Consider the following 14,654-nt stretch of genomic DNA (forward strand, 5'->3'; position numbering starts at 1 on the left):
TTTCTTTCGTATTGAATGTTCGGTTATTTCAGTGCGTGAAATTAAGCATTTTATACGGTATATGCATATGCAAAGTGAATAAAGAAGTGAAAATGGACCTTAGAATAGTCGCTAACAACCAGATGCTATGATTACAGGTATACAATGGGCTTGGGCTTGTCTAATCAGACATCAAATGCGTACGCATGGGGCAGGCAATGTCCTCTTTATCGCCCGTCTCGATATAGTGATCACGCCCTTGGAATCTATACCAGATCTTCAACCGCTTGGGCAACAATGGTGCAGGGTCATGGAAGCCCAAAATTTGGAACTACTCAGTCTTATTAGTGATCTGATCATAGAATCGAATTGATGTTGAAATGGATGGCTTTGACTTACCTTGATCGACTTTCCGGGAATCACCAATTGACTCTTGTTAACAAGTGCAGCTACAGGGATAGTAACATCAATCACCCGAGGCTCGGTGAACCCATTCTTGGGTTTCTTGTTCGCTGGCGGTATGTACCCATACTCAGCCTTCAAGATAATGAGACCATCTTGTGATTCCTCGCGAGCTTGCCGTCTCTGTACTTGGTCTGACATGAGTTCGATGGCCTTAAGGCTCTCCTCACATTTCTTGGGAATGAGCTTCTTCAATTCGCGGTGGCGCTTGGCGGCTGCCTGTCGACGCTTCTTTCTATCACGCGGACGAATATAACCAAATTCAACCGCACAGTACGCCAGCCAGGGAAAGATGGCAGCCAACGCTGTAGCACCGCTTGTTGCCTCGTTAGCCGGACAGACATTGATTGGCAAGTTGATGTTTTGACCAAGTCGGCTCCATGAAACTGTCATCATGATACCCTTGTCCGCGATGCCAATGCCGAGGCCAACGCGAGTATATTCGCCAACTCGGCGAACGCCCTTGATGGTCCAGTTCAAAGACATATCTAGCCCAAGAACACTTGAAATCTCGAGTCGGACGGCTCGCGCCTGGTCCATAGATGGCATTGGGAAATAGCCTTCGGAGCTCCATTCAGTCTTTACTGGGTCATCAGCGGGCTTTCCGGAGAAGATGTTCCGCGAATATGTCAGTACAAGGCCTCCTCCTCCTGGAGACACCTGAAGATGGGTCTGCCATGATTCAGCGGATTGGTCGATATTGCGTTTCTTCTTAAGGAGATGTCGAGTGTCCTCGTCCAGCTCTTCGCTCTCCTCGTCATCATCGTCAAACTCTATGGCGTTTTGCGGTGGCAGTGATATTAAGCCAAGTTGTAGGTTGCTGACCTCGTTCATAGAAGTCACGGCACTCTGAGCTGACATCCCGAGTGAAGAGAACCGCTCTTGAAGAAGATCGGGCCAGTCAATCAAGCCACTGTTCCATGTGAGGACTCCAATCTTCCTCTTTGCAATCTCTTTTGAGACTTGAACTTCCAGGGAAGGCGGTGTTTCCCACAGTGAGCGCGAGTAAACACTGGTTGCGCTGACCTGGAACGGCTTGATACCAGGGAGCGGCTGGAAGGCTCTCGCAAAGTTCACTTTCATAGATGGTGTGGGAAGAAGGAGAGCATCTACGGTAACCGAGGAATCTCTGAGAATCGAGAAAGGATGTTTGGCCCAGATACCCTTATTTCCCACCAAGTTCTTGAAATTGGGACTCACGGTGGCTCCGAATTGGAAGTTTTGAGAGGCGACAAGCGGCGGCATTTGTATCTAGAACACTGTAAGCTAATAATCGAAGCTGGAGCAACAGTGCCACGTACCGATTCCTCTCCCTCTGTTCCATTCTCGTACTCGATTGCCACCATCTTTCTAGGCCGAGCCAAGCCACCGGTTATACCAGCCTTCAAAGTGACATATAAAGGTTCAAGTTCCTCGTCTTGCACTTCTTCGGCTTCTTTGTCATTTGAGGTGTCTTCATCGTTCTCTGTCGTCCAAAGTTGCGGTAATGACACTGGGGTCTTGAAGTTATACGTAACACCATACGTGGTCACCTTTGGCGAAGGTATATGGAACGTTACATCTTCATCCTCATCCACGGAGATCATTGAGGAGGCATTAATTCCTAAGGTGATACCGCCCTGACAGTGCGCAAACAGCCCACGTTAGAAAATGACAGCCAACGTAATCATCTGGGAGCAATGGAAGATACATACCCGACTCGAAACTAAGCTTTCGACAGCTTTCCGCTCACGCTTCTTCATCGATTTCAAGAACCACCGTCGGAATTCATCCGGCGACATCGCCTTAACTCCGACTTCTTGCCTTTGTGCCTCTCCCGCGATCCCCATGGCCCCAAATTGACCCCATTCCTGTCGCACGCCCTCGGCGCCAGCTATATCATATACGGTTCGCTTTTTGGGATCAATCAGCGTCTCATAGGCCTCCTGGATATGTCTGAAGTGGCTCTCGGCGGCATCGCGGAGGTGCGGCGGCTGCTTGTCCGGATGAAAGCTGAGAGTCAAATTCCGGTAGGCGGATCGGATATCAGCATCGGATGGAGGTGGCGTTTTTGCGAGGCCTAGCAGGACGTAGTAATCGACTTCTTCGGGGTATTCTGCGATCATGCTGTAGTCGGCGTCGAGTCCGTCATCTTCGACCGTTGTGCGGAACTCCCCGCTCGAGAGCTGGTCAAATTGAGAGGACATGAGAGCGTTATTCGCGCTCTTTTTCGGGTGGAGATTATATATACACCGTCCTCATTTTGAGGTGGTCGAACTGAGGACAATGAAGCAAGGTGGAGAGTCGAAATTCCATCGGAGAAACCTTCCGTGGCCTCCGAATTCCCGCATTGCGGCCGAGGCTGGTCTGCCCCGGTCTTCTGTTTGGCACTAATGTGTGATGTTGAATTCCCCGAGAAGAATCGCATTGTTATTGAGCGTGGTCGAGGCTCATGTCAATACCCGGACTTGGTTTGTTTTGCAATTGCTGAGACATTGCCTGTATCCCTCGAATGATCTACGATGTGTCAAATTGCGGTCTCTTGGTCCTATTCTCGTGTCAATCTGACCCGAACAGTGCTTTTTAAGTCATTGAAGGTGATATCAGCTCACTGTAGCTTCATTCGATGCATGCGTCCTCTTCACTCTACAGGTTTAGCCACACTTTCGAACGTGGGGCTTGAAAACGATATCACTTTCACATGCTGCACACATGTTGAGTGAAATCCAATGGAGCTGATGAGAATATGTGACTGTTCATACATAGTTGTTTGATATCAGTCCCTATCTTGATAGAGTGAAGCTTCCTCTCTATGACAAGTAACTTATAAGTCAACAAATGAGCAAGAATTGATCCTCCTTCAACCCAAATCGAAGCCTCAGGCATGATCCCCGTAAAAGAGTTTAGGCAACAACCCCAGATTGTTTACTTCTAACTTGTATGTCCCTAAAACCTGTCACTTATGCAAAGAGATCAAGACAGTTCGCATCCATCACTGCTCCACTAAAAACCGCAGAGCCTCATTTACCCCACACGTGCTCTTCTCTTTTCTCTCCTTTCTCTTCTCTCTTTGCTTGACTCCATGAGCTTCCTGCATGATCCACCTAGGGGCCAGTCAATTCCGGTGTTCAGAATCAACCTATCGCTTCCTCCAGAAGAGCGCTATGTATCACTCGCAAGACTCTACAAGGACAAGGCGCAATCAGTGACAGGCATCTTTGACAAGGTGATCCATGAAGTATCCCCAAGGATTCCCACAAAGCTAGTTCACTGGCTCGCGTGGCTTTTCTTGCGCAGGTTATACACAAGCGAAGAGACGGCTGAAATTCGAGGAATCAGTCGCGAGACCGGAATCGCTCTTTACCTACTGGTCTCTCTGAATGTTGTTCTGGATCTGTTAATGGGATGCACCAGTGGCGGTGTCAGAGTGGGAGATGGAGCAGAAATTAAGATGGTGCATTTCCGGACTCTGGATTGGGGAATGGACCCCCTACGAGATCTGGTGGTGCAGCTGGAATTTGTCAAAGATGACGCCCCTGACAAGGTCCTTGCAACGAGTATCACATATGTTGGCTTTGTGGGGATACTCACCGGTGTTCGAAGGGATCTGAGCGCTTCACTAAACATGAGAGCTGTGCATGATTCTCGGCGGAATGCAGCCTTCTACTTCAATCATTTCCTAGTGTTGGTGGGGATTCGGCAGTCAATTTCATCGTTACTCAGACAGATCATTCTACCGGGGTCGGATATCCCTCACGATCGACTCTCGAATGTCTCAACAATTGATGAAATTATCGAGAAGGTCCCAGGTATTCCCACTACAGCAGCTTATCTCATCTTCTGCGATGGGCTTAAGACTTCGACGTTGGAAAAAGACCTTTGCTCGGCAGTGATTCGCTCCTCTAATTCTTTCGTCATCACAACAAATCATGATCAAAATTCCAACTCTGCCACCGCTGAAGCCATGGAAGATGAAGGGAGTCACACAGGGTTGCGACTGGCTGGTGCTGAGCAAACCCTAGGAGATTTCATCGACGAAAGCAAAACGCGACAAGCCTGCATGCAAAAGAAATGGGACCGGCGGGTCCAGAAGCATGAAGCTATTCAACCAGGACTTAGAAACAAAGGCAAAAAGGCGGCCTTTCAGCCTCGAAGCGCGCATTCAATGAACCTGAGACAAAGGCAGGTCATAGCGACTGGCGGGGACCCAATCTCTGAGCCCGAGATTGCCATCACACAGGACACAGCACTCCGGTGGCTTTGGTCATATCCGATTGTCAATGAAGACACTCATTATTCTGTGCTTATGGATCCAGTAGAAGGTAGCTTTATCTACGCTGGGTTGTTTCCAGTGCTTCCAGAAGGGGACGGCGAAATACCTTGGATTATTTGACTACATCCTACACCAATAGTATACTGAGAAAATCCAGGAATTGTTTTATACGGTAGTCTTGCATATGCTACGCTCTGTCTAGAAATACTCACTTACAAACAACCGAACAGACTAGTTGGCAGAATATCGAGTGGGAAGTCAAGCAAGTGGCCATTCAGTCTGTTAAATCCAGAGTCCTGACACTTCAGATCAAAATCAACAATGAAAGCCCTAAAGCGCAAGAGCAAGACCCAAAAAGCCAACCGCTCCAGCAACGCCCAAAGCGACACTGCCAGTAGCAGCAGGGGCACCACCAGTTGAGCTCGCAGACGAAGGGGTAGTGGACTCAGAGCTGGAAGCAGCACCCGATGTCGCAGAAGCATGAGTTGCAGTCTGAGTTGAAGTCTGAGTTGAAGTGGAAGCCAAGTCAGATGAGCCAGCAGCAGTAGTAGCCACGGCGGTTTCGGAAGTAGGTTTGGTGGTATGTTCGGAGGCAGCGTTGTCCGCAGCAACAGCCGTCGAAGAGCCAACACCGAGCAACTCTTCGTTAAAGCCACCGAGCTCGGTAACTACAGCTTTGATGCTAGCTGGGAGGGCGTTGTACCAGGCTGGGTAGGTGCCAGCCGCAGCGGCGCTGGCGACTGAAGCTATTTCGGCGGAGTTCATGTACTCCCAAGAGGCTGGAACGGCAGTCTCCATCACGCTCATATAGTCGCTGGCGATTGACGACGCTTCAGGGGATATCGATATCGAGTCGTTGGAGTCGGAGGAGCCTTCCGATGTAGCTACAGACGTAGCTTGGGGTATGGCTAGAGCCGGAGTGAGGAGAAGAAGAGCAGCGATGGCCTTGGTGTACATTTTGAGGGGTGTATAAGATGTGTTGATGTTGTTGAAGGAGGGTAGGAAAGTAAACAGTTCAAGATTGTACAACACCCAGCAAAGCTAACCATCTCTTTGGCCCATCGGCAAAAGATAGTTTTGAGACTCTACTAGCTTCGAGGCTAAGCTTTGACACTCCCCAATTATCGCCCGATTGGGAATTTCTTGGTCGGTTTCCGCCTCGCTTTCGCCTATTTCGAACCCGCTTGGTCCTAATGCGGACTGTCTTTGTCCGCCACATTGAACGCCGTGGCTCACATGTACGAATGAAAGGACCCTAGAAGTTCAACTTCAGCCATGTTTCAGGCCCCCTGATTTCGAAGTGAGGACATGACACCACAACTCAAAGGCTTGCATTCTTGGTAAAAGCAAGCTTTTTAGGTCGATGTTTACCAAACCGTTCACCTGGTCGCGTTGATCGAACTATATTCAAGTTAATTAGGACAACACCGCCATCTTAGGCCTCTACCAAAGGCGCGATCTGTGCTTTGACAAAGGGCTAAAATCCCAACCGAAGGAGAATCTCCGAGTGTAACTCGTGAAACTGATTTCGATCCATCCTGTACCCAGAAATCCATAGAGTCAGTAGTTCTTCAAGTGTCTCAAAACGCGACAAGTCTCCCAATTTGGTGATTTGCTCCTGGTTGCTGGTCGCCTCCAGGATTGCACAAGAGTGCAAAGCGATAGATGGCATAACAACAGGAAACATATGAACGCATAGCCTGTGCTTCCAGCGAGACTCCACTGGTCGAAATGTATTCAAAATTCGGCGCCAAAGGACGCGATAAGATTGAAGACAGGGTAACTCGTAACTACTGTTATACAGAGGCAATCGCTCTACCAAAAAGCGAACCCATCCATGCAAGGAACAAAACATCGAAGTCGAAACAAGATCGCCCTCGCCTTCGGCATCAGGGTCTATGGCGTAGAACAGCGCCAGAAACAAGTTCAGATCAAAGAAGAATAGAGCTAGCAGGGAATATGCCAAAGGAGAGTAGAGATAAGAAGTAGGTAAAACACGGGCTATCCGCTGATGCATATCATGTAGAGACATTATGTATTGCCTTCAAATCAAATCATTTCGCCATGCAAATTTTTGAAAGGTTTTCGCTTCGAGACGTGACAGTAAAACAGAAGAAGAAAGAGAAATCAGAATCAAGATCATGGTCATAGTCAGAGGGAAAATGGGGGGGGGGGGGTTGTCTCAGGGATCCTTGATCCAGGCAATACTGCTCTCTGAGAGGAGGCTATCGTCGACTCGTAGGGCGTTCAACAAGACTGCGCGAGGCATCGAGCCGGTGAAGAGATCCTCGCTTAGGCTGCCAGGTGGGTGGGAAGGTAAAGCTCCAGCGTGGACTTTCGTCTCGAGAGAAGGTCCATCTAGAGCAAAGCCCTGTTTTTTCTTCGATGACGCTGCGCTCGTTCAGACAGTCAATCATTACTCCCAGGCGTCTCTGGAGGGCGGAGACGAGCTGCAGAGAACTGTCCCAGTAACGGCTCAGTTCTTGGACGGTGATCAGGGCACCTCGGATGTAGGAAATGCATTCTTGTAGCTGCGACGCCAATCCAGCGGCACTGAGAACGTCCACGGCAGATAAAATGACATATCCGAGGAATGGGTTGAGGAGGGTCATTTGTGGAAGGGCGACATCTGTGCTGGAGCGAGCTGACATGATCTCCTTGGCGAATTGGTCGAAGGTAGGAGCGATACGGAGGATTTCGACGGCGTGGTATCGAGCTCGGTGGATGTATTGGGTGAGGATCTCAGCTCGAAGGCTTTGGTACCGGGCGTGTCTGTATAGTTTCATCAAAGTGGCATGGTAAAACAGGTGGATTGAAATAAAGGTGTCCGCTTTCCGAGCCCGTATGCTTTGTTCCAGATTTACAGATGAGAATTGAAGATGTTCGGGGAGTCGGGTCATCCTGGTGTTGGTTTTGTGGACGATGGTCGTATGGAATTCTTCGGCGAGTCGGCCGTACGCTTCGGGAGGCATGTGTGGTAGACGTATGACGTGGAGGGAAACGTCTCCCCAGATCGCCATGAGTTCGATCAAAAAGGCCATTGGACTGAGGGTCGGACGATCGTCATCGGAGGAGGTGGGTTGGTTCAGGAAGGATTGGAAGTAAGGTGCCGTCGCATATTGTTGCGTTTCATAGATTTCCTCGCGACAGGGAAGTCGTAGCAATGCCGCATCTGACGAGATGAATGTGGACGATGCCGAATAGAGACTAGAAAAGCGCTGCTTGTGTGTCAGTCTTGAAAGTACCCAGCTGTAGTTGTTCCTGGCTTGCATCTTACATCCAGCACAAAAGCAATCCAAAATGTTCGACGACGGCACTCAATCAACGCCTGTGGATGGAGTCCATAATCACAGGCTTGGTTCTGATCCACCACGACCCCTCCAGATTCCAAATTATAACGAAGTCCGAAAACTGCTCGCCCTGCTGCACCGATCGAATCCCAAGACCCGACCAGCGATCCTGTGGCGTAGTACCAGAGACTCATTATGATATGACTCTGGACCAGCTGCAAAGACAGAGCATGCTGACTTCGGTTGATGGCAAAGCGTGCTATGCGAGCATAACGTCTCATGGCTACCACTTTGTCCGACCTGTCCGAGAATACAGCCCCCAATGCCATCATAGAATAGAGTAACATCTTATCCTCTGCAGACTTGTTGGGGTATGATTTCAACCAAAGGACGAATCGCGTATGTGGGAACATGTGGTACAGCCCATCATTCACGTGCATGAAATAACATTCAATGTAATGCATCGTCGTTTCGGAATCGCTTTCGTGGGGGTCGAGATGCCAGGAGCCCACCAATGGGTCATCTGGGTTGTTGTCCTTGAGTTCCCCGAGGATGTCAGAGTATTCCGGTTGGCGGCTGCTCTCAATATATGCCGATCGTCCGAGAGTATCATCCGCGCCTGAGAAAGGTGGTGGGAACCGGCTCGCGCGCGATCTATAGGCTCTGTCCGCGTCGGCCATGGTCTCGTATGTTGTTTCCGTGCCTGATGGGGTGAGCATTGAGCCCTCTGATGTTGGTGAGTGGCCGCTTGTCCCCGGAAGCGAAGTACCGCTATCGGAGGCTCGAGTAAGGTTATAGAGTGATGGGGAATTGTCCGAAGTGGAATGACTGGAGGGTGCGTAGGGATCTCTCCCATCGGGTTTGCTAGATGGCCCTGCTGATTGAGAACCTCGCATGGAGGCAGAAGCCCGGTTCCCACGAGGACTGCCAGAAATTAGCAATGATTCAGATCAAGTCTCTCGCTCTATGATCTTTCAATACATATCACTTACGCATTTTCAAACCTGCATTCCCGTCCCGACTTTTGACACTGGTCACACTTGGGCAAGTTTGGTTGACACTTGATCTTCTTTTCACGGCAGATCAAACATGCTTGGGCAAGGCGTTTTCTCGGCTTTCCAGCCTTGGTGACACCCCAGTTTGCATTCACGGGGATCCCGTCAATGGCCTTGGGGCAGTGAGATCCATCGGCGTAAACGTAGCAGATCCCTTCCCCTTCAATGTATCGCTCGTCAACCACGTGTGGTCTCACTGTTTTTTCATGTCTACCGGAAGCCTCTGGTGAAGATAGTTCCCCGCTGGGTAATTTTTCGTGATATGCTGTGCTGTGAAATGGCAATTGGCCGTGCGGGTAGCCGATTGCCGACGAGTCGCTTCTCGTTGGTGTATGATGTCTTATATCTTCTGGACTATGCAAGGGTGCCACATGTGACAATGGAGGTAGATTTCCACTCTGTGAATGTGGAAGAGACTCTGAGCGGCCTTTTGCTCTGTCATGTACGGCAGTTGGGGAGAGCTGCGAAGACAAGGTTGACTCGTGGTGCCGGTATGGGTACGAGGAGTCACGACGCTCCGTGCTAGATGAAGTATAGGCTTGAGGATATGTAGGAGGAGAATTGGAGCTGGTCACTGGTGTAAGAAGTTGCCTTACTGAGGGAAGTTGCTCTGTCCTTTGGCGTCCAAGGTCGGAAGGTCTCTCGGGGTTTTCCTGCTGACGCTGGCGCAAGAAGGGATCCGATCCAAATTGTAAACTGGCCGGTGTACGCGGGGGTGGAAGCTGGTATGGGGGATCCCCGGATTCTTGTAAATTAGCTGGACGCTCGGATTGCTGCTCCGAGGATGGGCCGGTGGTGGGTAACATACGACCGAAGGGTCCAACATAGTAGCCTGACATGACGGTTGGTGATATGAGCGAAAGGGTGATCCACGGATCTGACTGTCTACATAATAGACCCAGGCAAACGGTGTGACGAGTCTTATGGCTTCAATGGCCTGTCCTTCAATGGGTGTCCTGGAACGAAATGGGGCCGTGGCCAGGGGGTCGTTTGGCGATGTTTTCTCTTGGGTATCGATGGCGGAGCCAGTTGGATGTCCCAATTCTCAAGAGATCATGCAAAGACTAAAGTTCTATTGAAGAGAACCGGACTTAGCAACAAGCTCTCCCAGTCTCTCTCTGAATCCAACGCTCTGTACGTACCCAATCCACTCTTTGATACCCAAAGAACAGTAGTAGGACTGTGTGGTTGATTTGAAACTCAGAGGAAATTCTGGAATCGACGAATAGGTCGGTCGTGGACGGGTTCGAAGCTCGAATGAGCACTCACGAAGTGAAGGGAGTCGTACAGGCGTTGACAACGGGTGTTGGGTATCTGATTTTACGCACTCAAAACACGCAGCTCGTGCCAGTGTGCATATCTTGCTGGTGGAACTGAAAGAGAAAGGGACTGGAATTGGCTTAAGAGGCCACCATCTGGCAATATTCCTAAGCAATCACGGTCTCCGGTGCATAGTCTGCGTACCCGGGAGTGGCTGCACGATCCTAGTAGTTCGCATCCAAAGTGCACCGGTTTGCCAGAATGAAGCCTAGAGTTCAGGATGCTGCAGGAATGCACCAGCCCAGGGAGTCACGGAAACCGGGCCGTCGATGCTGTCGAGAGAGCCCCGCGCTTGAAGCCCCAGTCCAAGGATCACGGGCTTTCGAGGTCGGAAGTAACACGGATGATCAAACGGCTGAGAGATCTTCGGTCCGAAATATCGAGAAAGGGCACAGTGCGAGCAGTGGCGTCCACCATGTACGTAGGGCCTCAATTTCGGAGTCTCGGAGGACCGCTCCTAAGTCCCAGGGAGACAAAAGACCCAAAATCCTGATAGCAACCCGATATAGGAGCCGGTGGCACACTTGATTATAGACAAAATTAGCCTCCCAAGAAGCGCCGCCTACCACAATAAAAAGGTAAAAGAAAAAAACGGCTAACAGTAGCGCGATAGATTCCAGAGACTAAGGTAACGGAGGGGCGGTTCTTCTCCAGGTGTCTCCCCTGACGATGTTTCAAGCCTTAGCTCCCCTGCAAGAGAGTAAGATTTCGGAGATCGGAGAGATAAGAGAGGGGAAAGGGGGAAACACTAAAGTAACCAAAGACACTGAAGGAACAAAAGAACAAAAGAAGCCAAATCGAAGCCGACGAGGAGAAAGGAGGGGAATGAGAAGCTTCGTAACCAGGGCCAAAGCAGTATGTATTCGACTTACACTGTTGTAATTACACTGCCGTTTTACAGTAGGTCTATTTTATTTTTTTTCCTCTGGCTTTTCTAATCTTTTTTTTAATTTAATTTTTGGTTTTATTTTAGCTATTTATGAGTCGGATCGACGGTGGAATCTATACTGTTCTGGGAATCCTGATGTGCTTCGAAACGCCCATGGAAAATTCTAACAGAGCCCCAGGAGGCTTTTCTTTTTCTTTCTTTTTCTTTTCTCTTCTGATTGATGCACGTCCGTTGACATCGGAAAATGGCCCCCCGAGAGTGATCTATACAAGGTTTCAGCCAGGGAAAAAAAAAACACACTTGGAAGCCATGCCCATCCGATGTGGATACTACAGTTCCTAATGATATCGGCATTCAGCCCACAGACTTGGCGCCATATCCAATCCTAAACAGAAGCAAATGGCGTAATCAAGGACCTAATCTAACGGCAATTGCATTTTACCGCTGTTATCCCGAGTGGGGGAGATGGAGTTCCATGGACACCTTCACAAGGTAAATCGGGAGTATAAAATGTCAACCGGGCCCTCGGTGGTTCCTCCACGCTTCCATGGTTGCCTTCCCCCAGTCTACTGCATTCTTATATGAATCACGAATGGCCCACAGGGATCAAAGCTGTACAACATTTGTACACTCTGGCCTCTTCTTGGGGGGATTTTTTTGGGCTGGGCGCAAGGCCTGGATGGTATACCCACTCTGCAGTACTTCTGCAGCATGACCAATCTCATTTCCTGGAGAGAGGGTGCGCCAATAGAGTCAGTTCGGGATTTGCAAGTGAAGGTCACAAAAAGCGAGAGCGAGACGACATCAAGGGGATGCAGGATGAACAGGAAACAAGAAGCGTGTACGAGCAATCGAGGTTATCCACGTGAACATGTAACCGTTCCCGAAGGTGAAATTTCGGAGTTCATGTGGGAGAACCTCTCGACAATAAATAACTTATTAATATTTATAACAGGTGAGCTTGTTTTGGACTCGGAATCCTGGCCGCGAATACCCTCACGGTGGGTCTCTTGAGTGCCCTTCGGCCGGGCAGTGGCGCGGGCGACTAGATGCCTGGACGGGCAAATCCTCCTTCCAGCGTCGGGGCCGCAGGGCTTATCTCACTTTTGGATAGGCTCTGGTGAAGATCGACTGTGTGGTCCACAGGTGGAGATGACTTCCTTTTTTTTTTTTTTTTTCTGTTTTTTTGGGAGGGGGGGAGGTGTAGGACCCTCGGTTGAGGCCCTCGGATCTCCATATTTCCTAGTTCCGAACTGCTTTATACTCTATGGAGAGTCAAAGCCGAGACCATCTGGATTCTGTGTACACTGAATATTTGGGTCAGTGGGATTGAGTTCGGAGACAGGCACCTAGTGGAGATTCTCACCCTTTGATACACTTGAATACACTTGGGTACACTGCGGTATTACTCTTGAATCAAAAGCCATGGAGCTGGCCTTCACATCCTGATTCATACCAATGCAAAACGGGCTTCGGGCTTCGGACTTCTGGCTTCTGCGCATGTACACACAGGAAGGTCGAGGATGCACGACAGGGAACCCTGGTCTTCTAGTTTGCCTGGGAACAAGCCAGGACCAATACCTTGCTGGCATTGTCTTCCCCCCACTTGGGCTTTCTTACCGTCCTTCAACGGCGATGCACTCCGGAGACCACGTATCATGTCTCAAAAGTCCTGGCGATCTGATCTGCAAGCCGTCACTCGGGATCGTCATCCCATTGGGACTCAGCCCCTTCTTTAGAGTGTGCGTTTTCTCTTCTAGGGAACGCCTGAGACGAAATGACGCGAGAAGCTTTTAAATTTTTCGCTTCCCTTATGCTTTTATTCGCCCCAGATTTTTTCGTACCCGGTTTTCTCGGGACTTGGCCGTTACTCCAACTCGGCATTCTCGAGCCAATTTCCATCTGGTATTTCCACCCGAGGTCAGAACGACCCAATTCTCCGAATAAATACCGAGGGGGGAATGGAATCCGTTGAGAAGGGGAGAGTTGAGACATTCATATAAAGAGCAATCCGCACCCACAGTGAGGTGACTAAGTTTCATCGTCCTGTTAGGGCAGGGTTTTTTCTCCGTACCAAGATCAACGTATGGTGTCTTTTGTCTCCTTGGGGTCTAGACCCGAAGCTATAGCGCGGAGAATATTGTAGAATTGCTTTCTAGGAAATAACCATAATTCCGGAATGGATCTGATACCTTGTTTACACACTACTCCCACTACTCCCACTACTGTGCTGCAACTCTGCAACTGCACCATGTTTTGCATCCTGCGACAGTCTAGTGTCGGTCCAACACCCGATAGCGCAAGGCGCTTTGGTCCGCACCCCTGAACCAATTCGTGTTGGGTGAGACATGCCTATAGATAGCATTGTGATCTGCGAATAGAGTCCAAGACTTTTTCCCAGGGAGCGCGGTTACAAGAGTATATGCAGCTCCCACGCATTCGGCAGATCTTACCGAGACCGCTCTTTGGCACGTTTCATAGGTCATTTTTTAGAGTCTGGTTTTGATTTTTTTTTTTTGTGGTTCTGCGTCCTATACGAGACGCTCGGATCGGAGATTTTCTCTCCTCCGATATCTCTCGGCTATTGTGGTGATGTTGCATTAGAATGGAGAAGGGAGAATTTAAACACTGGAGAGTTCTTCCCAAGACAAATTCCCCCTTTTTGGAACAAGTCTGGAAGAATTCCAACCCTCCGACGTCACTCGACTCCGTGAGAAAGAAAAGAAAAAGAAAAAAAAAAAAAGGGCACGTCCAGTAAACAATACAGTATTTGGAGCTGTGTCCACCTCTCACCATATCTCCCTAACGAGTATAGTCCAATTTGATCAGCCAGTCGGATGATACTCTCTGCTGAAGAAACCGAAGAACGAGAAAGGATATCCACCGCGAACTGACGTACACACTGTCCCATTTCCCCCACTCGGGCACGCAAGTGCCTGAGACTATCAGCCGCGGACCCTGACGGTGTTCTTGGCAATCTCAGTCGCACGTCCTCGATCGAGATTCAGAAAGGGTTCTCGGTTACTGCCTTGTGCGCCCGTCGAGTCCAATTGCACTGGAAATCCCTCCCCCAATCCGGGATAGCGTTACAGCTTTCCCCATCGACGCCCGGCCTGGAACGGGGAATACGGACCAAACCTTATTACCGTCGAGCTTGGCTACACGGAATACTAACAAAGATAGACTCTGCATTAAGAACCGCAAGCGGGAGGCAAGCCAAGCGCAAAGTATATTAGATGAAGATCGGGTCCAACGTCGCACGTGAAGCACGAGTGCCGTGCTTCTTCTGTCTTCGTGATTGCGCTTCACCTGTTCCAGCGGGGAGGTGCATGAGCGGGAGAGGGAGAGAGAGCAAATTACCGTGCCTTTCGCGGTGCAGCTTTAGCGCAATATATGATCCTCGAGGG

General features: G+C 49.7%; 4 protein-coding genes across 4 annotated transcripts; 1 reads left to right on the top strand and 3 right to left on the bottom strand.

The window, feature by feature from the left end:
• Positions 1–160: 160 nt before the first annotated feature.
• Positions 161–2,627, bottom strand: N7511_000204 (J domain-containing protein; the record flags this gene model as incomplete). The annotated part of the gene is made up of 4 exons (XM_057122629.1): positions 161–310; positions 379–1,570; positions 1,642–2,060; positions 2,136–2,627. The coding sequence occupies 4 exons, from the start codon at positions 2,625–2,627 to the stop codon at positions 161–163; spliced, it is 2,253 nt and encodes a 750-aa protein (XP_056988362.1).
• Positions 2,628–3,502: 875 nt separating this feature from the next.
• On the top strand, positions 3,503–4,813 carry N7511_000205 (uncharacterized protein; the record flags this gene model as incomplete). The annotated part of the gene is made up of 1 exon (XM_057122630.1): positions 3,503–4,813. One exon carries the CDS (start codon positions 3,503–3,505, stop codon positions 4,811–4,813), a length of 1,311 nt encoding a protein of 436 aa, XP_056988363.1.
• Positions 4,814–5,023: 210 nt separating this feature from the next.
• On the bottom strand, positions 5,024–5,650 carry N7511_000206 (uncharacterized protein; the record flags this gene model as incomplete). The annotated part of the gene is made up of 1 exon (XM_057122631.1): positions 5,024–5,650. One exon carries the CDS (start codon positions 5,648–5,650, stop codon positions 5,024–5,026), a length of 627 nt encoding a protein of 208 aa, XP_056988364.1.
• A 1,225-nt stretch (positions 5,651–6,875) lies between these two features.
• N7511_000207 (Zn(II)2Cys6 transcription factor) lies at positions 6,876–9,877 on the bottom strand (the record flags this gene model as incomplete). The annotated part of the gene is given in 4 exon segments (XM_057122632.1): positions 6,876–7,064; positions 7,084–7,911; positions 7,971–8,907; positions 8,976–9,877. 4 exon segments carry the CDS (start codon positions 9,875–9,877, stop codon positions 6,876–6,878), a joined length of 2,856 nt encoding a protein of 951 aa, XP_056988365.1.
• Positions 9,878–14,654: the final 4,777 nt, after the last annotated feature.

This window comes from Penicillium nucicola, assembly GCF_028828085.1.
Source record: "Penicillium nucicola strain IBT 29836 chromosome Unknown utg000001l, whole genome shotgun sequence".
In the NCBI taxonomy this organism is placed as follows: Eukaryota; Fungi; Ascomycota; class Eurotiomycetes; order Eurotiales; family Aspergillaceae; genus Penicillium; species Penicillium nucicola.